We start from the raw sequence: 12257 nt of genomic DNA, 5'->3' as shown, positions 1-12257 counted from the left end.
TTAGCATTCTGCAATCTTTTAGGACCACGGCAATTATTCTTGATTTCTTGGGAATGATCACTAACCATTCAGAAATTGCTTACTAATTCCTTAAATATATTACTGTAAATTTGTGCAGCTTGTGATGAATCACATTCATGTACTTTAAAAGCAACCATATTGTATCAATTATGCTTTCATGCTGCATGTGCAGATAACTCCCCATTGAAGATATTAGAGTTTTCATCCTCTTTTTGTAAAGCAAATTATTAAAAAATAGGATTCTTATTTTCTGTTCAGTTACTTTAACAGTTTGATGTGTATAAGAAGGTGGAGTTTTATCACTGCTTGATACATACATCAGTGTGTACCTGTCTTTCACAGTTGGAAGAAAAAGATGATGATTTTTTGGAGATACAAAGTGCTGTTTTGAGTTCCTTTCTGTTAAACTTCATGTTGGTGAATAAATGAATCATGGAAATTCAGTGTAATAACTGACAATTCAAATACTGTGAACCTGACTATTTCAAAACATATGACTAACATCCCTTTGAGTGCTTGTGTAATTTCCTAGATATTTAAATGACTTGGCATATACCTTAGGACGTAATTTGGTCCTTCAAAATTATGCCTATGTAAGTGAGTGTATCCGTTCAACTGTGATTTAATGTGCAAGGCTTGAGCTGTAGTCTTTCTTTTACAATCTGGATTTGGTTTTGTTTGGTTGACTAAATGTGGTTTTCCACTTTTGCCTCTTTTTTCATAACACATGTACACACCAAAAATTCCTGCTACCTTAAGACCTCTCTCTTTTCAAAGTAATTGTGGTCTCTTTTGTATATTCATTTTAGTTAAAGAGCTGACTGATGAGAGTTTTTTTACCAAGATTTTTTTCAAGATACAGACTTTGACAATTAGTGAATTTACTTTGAAATTCGGTGAATTAGAATTAAGTTATCTTGGTGGATGTTAGGGACTGGCTTTCGTAATGAAACTGAGGAGAATTTGAAGACAAGTATTAGATACCAACAGATATTTTTAGAAGTGCTCAGCTTTTAAAGTGAACTACTTTACAACACTTCATTCATATGTATTCCCTGGGTCTTGTATGGCCCAACATAAATGTAGTACATGCATTGTGGCTTTGTCTAAATATTTGTTTACAGTGGTTGTTTATTTACTTTGGATGCTAACTGAAACATGCTTCCATTACATATAAAAATGAACAGGTTTCTTTGAGTTCAATGGATAGATATGAATTTTCAGCTATGAAATAGCTTCCAAGTAAAGGACATGCCAGTGCTTTAAATATGGCTTCTGATATTGCTTGCTGAATGAGCCTGTAGTCTGAGAGTGAATGACCATCTATAGTTTTTCAAAGCAATTATACAGCAGCTTCTTCTTTGGCTGAGAGTAAGCAGCTGCTTATTAATTTCACACCAACAGGCAAAGAACAGCAAGAGCCCTGTTTGGTAAAGGTTACTTATTCCAAACTTTGCAGTGACTGCTTATTTAGTCATTACATATTGCTCTTGCAGTGGCTTCTGAGAGAAGTCTGGCTTATGAGACAGACTGAAGTATTGATTCTTATTACCAAGGAAAATTTTTAGGTTGCGTTTTTGTGCAATTTTTCCTGATGGACATTGTGCGGTTCATGGATTGGCCACTACTTGCTATCTTTTACTGTCTTGAACTTGGATTTTCTTTGCCAAATATGAGAGAAACTATGTTAAAAACCAGAATTTGTTTATGTGGAAAAAGTTGGAAAATAGCAGTGGCTGAAACGCTTTTATTTTGTCTCAAAATTTTAAATGTTAAATATAACATTTCCAAAATTGTTGCATTTGGAAGTTGTGTAAAGACACGTTGGATGTTTTCACCTTTATTAGTCATAGGTGAGGTCTTGGCTACCATCAGTTGTCTTTGAAGATACCAAACAAAATATTTATAGTTATAAGGGATTTGTGACCTTCTGGGTAGAGAAGGCTCACAGACCGCTCAATTCTGAATTATTTTATTGTCTTGAAATTCTAAAACACCTAACAGCATGTTAAGCAAAATTTAAGTATTTTATTTGGCATTGTTCTGTTGCCATGATTTATTGAATGAGCTGTTCAGAAGTAGAATGAAGAATTCTATAAAGGTGATAAATACTGCAAATAATCTGAAAGAAGACCACAACAAAATCTTTGGAGGCACTTAGTTAAAGTGTTGATGTGAGCCCACAGTAAGTTAACTATCACAAATACATTAATAATGACTACTGTGTCCAGCGGAGGGCTACGAAGATGATGAACCATCTCTCTTATGAAGAAAGGGAGCTGGGCCTGTGTTGCTTGGAAAAGGGGATCTTATCAATGCATACAAATACCTTAAGGATGGATGTCAAGAGGATGGGGCCAGATTCTTTTCAATGGTGCCCAGTGATAGGACAAGGGTTAATGTACATAAACTGGAACACAGGAAGTTCCATCTGAATATGAGGAAGAACTTCTTTACTGTGAGGGTGACAGAGCGCTGAAACAGGCTGCCCAGAGAGGCCATGGATGATTCTTCTCTGGAGATACCAAAAACCTGCCTGAAAATCATCCCATGCAACCCGCTGTAGGGGAACTTGCTTTAGCAGGGGGGTTGGACTAGATGATTTCAAGAGGTCCCTTCCAATCCCAACCATTCTGTGATTAAAAGAGCTTAGAAATGTAGCGACCTTCTGGCACATTTGCCAATTTATTTTCCTGATAGAAGAATGTAATTTCATCCTTGCTGCTGCCTTTCTTTAACTGAGAGATCAACTTACAAGAATGCTTGGGCTCCCACTAGGAATTTATTTTATTCTTGAAGAATTTAGTGGGAAAAATGGTTGAGTCTTTCTTAAATATTTAAATATTCAAAATGACATGCTTGACTAGATCTTTCCTTCTAATATAATATTCTTATTTCTAACTCATTGTGAAACTGAATTAAGTACAAACTAAGAGTGTAATAATTTCAGTCATCAGAAAACTTGAAAAAACAAATCCTTGGCATTTTAACTTTTCTAGAAATAAGGGTCCTTGTTTTTCTGCCTGAACTTGTTTAAAGATAGACAGTTTCCTCTGCAAGGCAAGAATGTACTATCGTAAACCAATATTTTATTATTATTATGAGTGTGGAGAAAATAAAGTCCAAATGAGCTAAATTGGGCCAGATGCTATGAAATTTTTTGTCTACAGAATTAGGTATGACAGTTGTGGAAAACTCAGAAAATACTTCTTTACTTGCTACAGTCATAACAGTATGTACACATATGAGAATAGGCATCCTCTTTAAATGTGTCTCTGCTTACAGTGTTGATTTGTGCTTGTACACATTAAACGGAAGAACCAGAATTAAAAAAGAATATTTTTTTTTAATGTTTCTTCACACAAATTCTTTCTATTATAAATTTTTCATATGCTCCTCTCCACTGAACCACAGTTGTCTTACCTCACTGGAAATGTAAAGGTTGTATTTAGCCTGACAGGGCTCAGGGTTGAAAGTTGTACTTAAAGTCAGAAAAAAACCATAAACTCTACAAGCTTATCTAGACCTGTAGTGAGAGATGTATCCAAAGCATTCAATTCATGATTCCTATCAGGGAATTAAGTTTATTTGTTCCCATGGTGAAATCTTATTATTTTGCTGTCACCATAATTTTTGCATGCCCTGGATGATAAACTCATAATAAAAAAATGAGATACTAAACCACAGAACACTTGCTGTTGTGACTGATAAAAATGTACATTGCAGCTGGGGCAAGACTTAAAACCACCTCTGCTTTTGTACAAGTATTTTAATTTGTTGCTAACATTCAAACAAGGTAGCAGTGACAGGGTCGATTGCAGTGGTCCTCTGGTAGCAATGTCTGGTGTCTGCTGGTGATACACCTTCTGCAATTATTAAACTGCATTATTCACATTTGTTCCAAGCAGGGCTTCATAACACCTGGAGTGTGTGAAACAATTCTGTATAGGTGCGGCTTGTTGCTTTGCTGATAACAGTACATTTTTTTAGAAAACCAGAAATATGATCCTCTGTTCTGAAAATAGCAGCCTCAACCAAAATGCATGCGTTGCAAATGTTTTTGCTGGCAGAAACAGGCAAACTGAGGCCATGGAAGGTGGTTTGGTGCCAACCCCACTGTTAGAAACTGCATATTAGCAAAAGTGTTTTCATTTTCTGAACGTTTTTGTTGTTCAGCTGCAAGTTTCTGTGATAATGACATTGTCAATACAACACTTTCCGTGAAGTCAGAAACTGAGAACTCTGACATGAGGGTTCTGGATACTAAAATGTAATGGTAAGCCAAATTTGCCTTTCATTCCCTAGTAATGGAATTTTAAAATTAATTATGAAATAAGATTTCCTAAGGTGAAAAAGTGATAAACTGCTTTTTTACCAGTTTTAAAATTCGTTTCATTCTTTTTGTAATGAAACAGGTTCTCTGCTATGCAGGATGGCTGTGTGCCAAGATGGAGAAGGTGTGATTGCAGTGTTTCAGCTGAAGGGCAGTACTGAAGAGCACAACATGGCAACCTCTTTAACTGCTTCAGTATGATCTGAAAATCATTTAAAAGAAAATAAAAATGAGGCAGCGTGGCGTAGATTTCTTTTTCCCCTAAGAGGCAAATTGTTAATTTAAAAAATTTGAGACCAATTCTTTTGTGCTATAACTTTATTGACTTTATTTGGGCTGTACAGGGGATAAATTTGTCCCGCTACTGTGAGATCTGTGTCCTGAATTGCAAAATGCCTTCTGGGACCTGTAATAACCTTGTTTATATTTGAAACTGCAGAAGATTTAGTCATTTCATCCTTGGTAGCAAGAGTTTACACTGTCAATTAGAAGAATTTTTAACTAAGCGATTATTTTGTCTTCTGACTGCATAATTTCTTTTTTGTTATTCGTTAGTGCAGATATTTACTTCCCATTTTTCTATTTCAGTTGTCCCATATGTCTGATGGAATAAAAATTGTCTTATATTTGCTCTCTGAAATATTTTTATTCTGTTCAGCTGAAACACTAACACAGATGTTATTTTCTCTCTAATTAGCATGTTTATATTTCTGTTAAATTAAGTAACTGCAATAGTGCATATTTAAATATCATACAGCAAGTGTTAATGGCAAACTATTTTGTCCTCTGAATGTTACCTTAGGCTACAATAATTGCAAATTACATGAGATTATGTTCTGAATCCAGTCCAAGTTCAACTCAGTCTTTAAGTGTGTTCAAATGAAAGGTACTTCTGATTCTTTCTGCTTAAATAGTTGACTGCTGTCCATGTGGATGTCCAGAAGATCCAGTTTGATCCCTGGCACACAGGGGGAAAGGAGGATGACTTTGTTGCAATTTTGTGATTTCTTGTTTCTTAGGTGCCAGTAAATCATTTCAGAGGGTTTTTTTTTTCCAAAATGGGTTACCATTTTCCGCAATTCTTGTCCACCTGAAGAACACTACCAGGCATATTCTTTATCCCATGGAGGTCAGGTGAATTTGGAATAAACCTGCTTCTCTGGGCCTTACATTAATGCATAGTACTTAAGGAATGAACTCATCCAAACTCTCTTTTTGCAGTTTCTTAGTGGTGCTAAAGAACCTTCTGAATATTTTTGGTCTCTTCCTTCCTTTTTATTATGTTGTGACTTCTTAGTGGAGTAGCCAAGACAAAGAGAAGTGGTAACTTGTTATGAAGTAGGAATGTAGAGGGATGGAATCAAAAAGCTTTGACGTGAACTTTGCTCCAGCTACTCTTGCCAGCCAAGGATTTTATGTGGTACACCACAGCCTCTGTGAAGGCACACAGTGTACTCTCAGAAGCAGTTCAACCTAGAAGTTGGGCAATGTAACATGTTTATAATAGCTAAAACCTGGTGGGAATGCCTTTTGGCTTTTGAATACTGCATGCACCTTTTAAAAAATGTATGATGTTCTGAAATTGAGATATACTTAAAATTAAGTAAAAGGTACTGTCCAGAGAGTCTGGTGAGATGCACAAATAAAAATGAAGAAAGGGTGAGATGTGGTCGTGGCATAGCTCCCATTGACTTCACTGTGTTACTTTAGTAACTGTGGTCTTTTCCTTCCTCCACAGTGGTCCTCGACCATGCTTGTGTCCTCTGAGAGTTCTTAGAAGTGAGGTCCTCTCCTCTACCCTTGGGGATAACAACATGAATAGAAATATACAAAAACATGGTCCTTTTTCTGTAGGAAAAATCTGTTACTTCGTAGTTGGGAAAATATTTTTCAGGCATAATTCTAAGAATCTATCATAAACATAAAAACCACATGCACTTTCAGTTAATGCACATGAAAGCCAATTTTTTTTTTAAATTACAGTAACCACATTTTTTGATATTAAGTATGTTTTACATTGATTCAATATGTTGATCTATTTCACCATCTTTGTACTTTCCACAACTGGCTGGAGTCCCACTCTGCAGCGAAATAGGATATGCAATCTGCTTGGGATTGGTACAGAAACTGTGTGCAGACATCTGCCCAGCCATCAATAACTCTCAGGAAAGGAAGCTGCTTTCAGCATGGGTGTTTTGTGCTTGACATTGGAGTATTCCTGTTTATTCACCCATTTATGGGTGAATAAAGTATCAGACTGACAGAATTAAGTATCTGACTGCAAGTAGCAGGAAACATATGTGAATAAAACTGTGCGCCACTAGGGGATTCTTAGCCTGTTTCTGGTTACTTTTAATGCTTCTGAGAAAATTTCTAACTTGCATATTTCCCCCCAAATGGGTATGTCCTGTAAGTTCTGCAGTTTCATCCCCTTTCAAAGCAGTAGAGAACTGTTTCCAGTGACACTTTTCAGAAACAACTGGTGAAAGATATTAAGCGTGCTGGCAGCTTCTTACTACACCTATGTGTAAAGCTGTAGATTCTTCTGAAGAATCAGATGGAAGAAGGTTTGTGAGGAGGCATGTGGCAGAGCACTGACTTGAGTTGGCTTTCTTGTCTGGAGTCAAGTCTGCAGCAGAGTCTAGGTAGTTTTATTTTTGTCTGCTCTGTGGTATTTTTTCCTCTGCTCTCATGGTGAGAACTCTCCAGTGGTTTCAACTATTACACATATGTGCATGATTCTCCATTTTCATAGATATAGTTGGATGAGAGACCCATTTTAAGAAGCTTAAACAGTTTGCAGTTCTGCAGCTGGCAGTTACCATCATTCAGCTAGAACACTACAGTCATAAATGCCATAACTTGCAGCTCTGAATGCTCCTATTCTGTTTCAATGCCAAGTGAAACAGATTTAGGAATCTCAAGTTGGTTTAATCTAATCTTTTTAATCTTTCTGTGGGTTATATATTGATCTTCTTTACACTGATGTGGACTACTAGTTGCATTCATGCAGTCAGAGTGAGAATCTCAGCACAGGGACAGTGTCTTGTCAAACAGCTTTTGGCTAAGCTACAATTGAGAATTTCTTTCTACTGTTTGCTTTTCTTTTTCCTTTGCAACCCTTGGTAATCTCACTGGCATTCTGAGCTCCCAAATCTGCAGCCACATCCTTGCAGGAAGGATAAGAATTTCTACATCTTGGTCCACATCAACATCAGCATTTTAGACCTGATCAAGAGTGTACTTTTGCAGGGAATCTCCTTACTGCAGTTGGATACAGGACCCGGATTCTCTTAGGATAAGACTAAAGTGAAAATTCCTTCCATGGGACCAGATTAGGCCTGAACTGAAATACCAGCTCCTGAACTGATTTTATAGAGCACAGCAGGGTGTTAGAAACACCTGATTCACTTAATAAACCCACTGTCATCGTTTTGCACAGGTTGCTACTGCAGACATCCTGCAATAGGACAATTACACAGTTTTGTCTCCAACCAAATTCTGGTTCTATCTGGGTCTTTTTTAGTAACTCCAGTGGAATGGGATCAGCAAGTATTTACCAAGGCTGTGCCCTAACTCCATTTGACAGTTACAGGATGTTTCCTACAACCACCAGGAATGACCTTTTCCTATTAAATGCAAGACAACTTCCTAGCATTGACATTCTTGCAATACCTTTGTGAAATAGAAAGGCTGAAAAAACTGGTATTAGTTAAAGGATGCATCAGCATGTGTGACATAACTCTAGGGATACAATCCTGCCTCTGGATATTTCTAGTAAGACAGATAAGTGTTTTGCAAATATATGTAAAATAAAATATATATCATTTAATTGTGTTCAGAATTCTCTGAACTGGATTGAAGTTGTACTTTCCTATAAAGGAATATGGAGAGTATTTTAACAGCTTTGGCAAGTTATCTTTTCTTTGTTTATAACCCTTAAATGTGTACATCAGTATTATGTCTTAATATTATATTTATTTACTGCAGGGTGTTGGGAAAAACAAGGTTGTTGACAGATTCCTTCACCTTCTAAACAGGCCCAGAGAGTATTTACAGCTGCATAGGTAAGAATGTGTTAGATTTTCATCCTTTATGTTTTCAGTCTAATTTCTCATGTTTTAAAACTCATGTTTCTGAAGTTTAATGTGTTCTTACTGTTTGAACAAAGACCCTATTATGGTAAGTGGCACACAGACCACAGGACTGTGTCTGGCAGAGGCAATAAGCTGACAGGTTGAGGAGGGGATGGGTACAAGAATATAATGCAGTCACATTGTTTAATATAAGAGGAAGTAGAAGTCAGAGAATACTGATGTTAACTTGGTTCAAGAAGTGAGTAATATATTTTGCTGTCATTTCTGGAGAAATTTCCCTAAGCATGAGGTACTGTGTGAGGGAAGAATTCAAAGGTGCTTGTTTGAATATATCACTCATCAGACAAAAAAATTTACATAATAAAGGCTTTTTAGCTTTTTTCCTTTGGCACTTGTGCTAAATGCATGTATTTCTTTCTCACCCATAAACATTTGGATTAGAAAATTACATTACAAGCTAAAAAATGGACTTCAAGACAATAAACCAATTGAAAACAATTCAAAAGATGAAATAATAGCAAATTATCTACCTGCTTTTTATGACATGAGCTTGAAACCAATAAATTGAAATAAAAAATAAATATGTCTAGAAGACTCATTTTTCATTGAACTGCATCCTATTTCAGCTTCATTCTTAGTTCTTACCTCTCTGTCTTCAACTTCCTAGCTTCATCACTCTGTCTCCTTTCATTATCACTGTTTTTTAAATAGTGCTAATAAAAACATTGATCTTTGGTATTCTGCCTTTTAATAAGACAATCTCTGTAACACTTTCACTCTCACTTTCTCACCCATTTGTCTTCAAATGTCTTATATTTGTATTCCTGCTGGTTGGATAGCTCTATCTCGCTACTTTTCTACTGCTGTTTTCCTTTATGCTACCTCTTCTAGTCTTCCATCACTTCTCTGTGAAATACTGCTTTTGTGACCTCCTACTTTCAGTTTTGCGTTAACTTTCCTGCTGTCTTCTCTGCTTGGAGAAGCCACCCACTCCTTACAGATAAAATACACTGACATTTTTGCAAATCACAATTATTTCACAAAGTATTTCCGTCTGTCTGTGTGTTCTCCAGTGAGATGTGATCAAGCAGAACAGTGCTTTAATATGAATTCAGATAGTTCAGGAGAACATTGTATAAGCACAATGTTTGGGGTGATGATGGGGCTGTAGAATGTATTCGTTTCAGCATGCTAGTTGATGCATCACTAGGAAAAAAAATGTGCTTTTATTGTCTTGTCAATACAATCTTCTATAGTTTCTGTAAAACACTGTTCACGATTGCAAGGTTTTAAAGATAGATTGAAGTAGAAAATAAAGCAGAAAATGATGAGCAGTCCTACAAAAATAATTTGTGAATATAGAAACCTGAGAAATCTATTTCCTAGGTAGCATTTTGGAATTCTTTGTGAAGAACTCAGTCTATATAATACTTTGCTTAACTTTACAGGGCTTTTAAACAAGGATTACAATATTACTAGTGCAGACTTCTGGATTGCAAAACAAAATAAGAGCAAGTTTACAAAAAAAACCCAACAGTTCACTAGTAAGCTGTTACATACTTAGTGGGGAAAAATTCAGTCAGTGTCTTATGGCATAGAAGTATTTTATTAGAAAATATGCTGGAATGTGCACTTCATCTTTGATAACCCTATGCGTTTCTGCAGATTTCCTAGCTACTACCTTTAAGCATGCCAAGGAAAGTATTTGTAAACATAATACTTTCAATGGTGCTCATATACCTGAATTACAGATACTAAGAAATAGAACATTCCAAGTATGCATTGTAGTTGATTACCTTGTAAGGGAAAAGGATAATTTTAATGCTTTCTTCATGAAAAATGTGAAGGCAATTCCCTATAAGATGAAGGTGGATTTTCTCTGCCCTTTCAGAAATATGTCTGACAGATGGCACTGCATTAGTCCTTGAATTTTGATTTACAGACTCTCTAGTTCCACTTCAACTAGTCTCTCTGGAAATGAGTGTGCACTTGCCAGCTGCATATTCTGAGACTCTGAGTTTCAAAGAGGTGGTGAATCTATCAGAAAATGGCTGACATCATGAGTTCCTGAATTTGTCCATATCGACTGTCACTTCATACAGTTAGCTACAGAATGAGTAATAGGCACATATGTAGGGTAATGCCAGTATGGAATGGGTTTCCCAACTGAATAATGTCTTCTGTGGAGAAGAGAGAGATATATCCTTAGCTATAAATATTCTTGTTGCTGGGTATAATGAAGATGTAGCCAGAGAAGAAACTACGACAGTGGAAAGAGAGAAGAGTTTTGAAATTAATATACTAAAGGTCTTTAATAAAATGTAGTGTTATGTAATAAATAAAAGTAGCAAATAAATAACAGACAAAAATAATTATACTGAATTTCAGAAGTATTCTGATCTATGAATCTAATCACCATTTTTTGAAAAATGTTTCTTTAAATGCTATTTAAATGCCAGAATCATGAAGATATTCCACATTTACTTTTAATAGCTTGTGAATAAGAGGGAAACACACTGTCGTGTAGATTAATACAGTTTGTTATGCAGTGTAATTGTCTTTTATAGAAGAATACCTCACCTCTTTTGACTAAAAACAGGAATATAAGAGAACTAAAAATGCTATTAAATCTGTTTTGGTTTTAGTTGTTGATTGTTTGGTTATGGTGGGTTTTTTTGTTGGTTTGAGGGGTTTTTTTGCTGTCTTGATGAAACAGTGTAAGGAGTTCTGCTGATCTAACTCTACATATGTTCAATGACATTCAAGGAGGGAGTGTTTGCCTTACGCAATGAGCTATTACCAGGAGTAATTTTAAAATCTCACATTTTATAACATACTTCAAGATGATGAGAGGAGATAAAAGACAGAAAAAATAGTGTATTTTTCCTTAAACTTCCTTTCTGACATCTGTATTTACTTGCAGTGCAACTGATTCACATGGGAAGAGTCAGCCTGACCTTAAGGTTTCAATTCCTTATGGAGGTTTTGAATCCTTTTCCTTAACCTTTTTTACAGCACCTCATTGAGAAATTCAATTTTCTTGAAATTTGTAAGTCTTATAAATCATTTTGGTACCATAAAACAGAAAATTTTAATGAAAGGAAGCTGTGATTAGATTCAATAATAACAGACATTAAGAAAAATGTTTGCTTAAAAATTAGTCAAAAAATTGGCTGCTTCCTCTTGAATACTTTCTAATATTAGGAGCTGATCAGGAGTCGACCAGCCCTCTCATCACATTAATTGTGGAGTTATAGAACTCTTTCTTGAAAAGGTAATAGGTGGAGGCTCAGCACAGCCTCTCTCTAGGACTACACTTACAAAGCATTTTACTGCTTTTCTGTGTTAAGGAAGAACTTTCATCTGCCAGGATTCCCCTGTCACTCCTTTCCTACAAGAGTAAATTTCAGCAGAGAAATCCTAAATTTTGTTTACCCTCCTGGGATGGTTGTCTCCATTTTGTCCACCCGGGACGCTGTCTACATGTAACAATAAACAACAGCTTTGCCTTGTCTAATACAGAATTCAGGGGTTTACTGCTTCCACCTTGAGCATGCATTCCTCATGCTACTAGAAAGGTGAAAATGTATGAGACTTGTGCAGTTACAAGCCAATGAGAGATCTTTATAGAAATTCAACATGTACTGGTTTTACAGCCAGTAACTAAGAAACTGGCTGTAAGAAACTTTGATGTTCTCCAAGTACATGTAACACAGGGTCAAGTGTTGTTGCGGCAGTCAAGAAAAACACAGAAACAGTCTTCTTCCAAAAAGAATAGCATAGGATAGGATAGATTTTTATTGCAA

General features: G+C 36.0%; 1 protein-coding gene across 1 annotated transcript in view; it reads left to right on the top strand.

Annotated features, from left to right (window-relative positions):
* Positions 1-12257, top strand: part of VWA8 (von Willebrand factor A domain containing 8) — a 186340-nt gene that overhangs the window by 82642 nt on the left and 91441 nt on the right. The window contains exon 21 of the mRNA XM_027674295.1: positions 8345-8421. Within this exon, the coding sequence (XP_027530096.1) occupies positions 8345-8421 (77 nt within the window). The remainder of the gene's footprint in view (positions 1-8344; positions 8422-12257) is intronic.

Source organism: Neopelma chrysocephalum, unplaced genomic scaffold (genome assembly GCF_003984885.1).
Source record: "Neopelma chrysocephalum unplaced genomic scaffold, ASM398488v2 Primary Assembly neopelma1_25, whole genome shotgun sequence".
Classification (NCBI taxonomy): Eukaryota; Metazoa; Chordata; class Aves; order Passeriformes; family Pipridae; genus Neopelma; species Neopelma chrysocephalum.
This window is presented reverse-complemented; position numbering and strand designations above follow the sequence as displayed.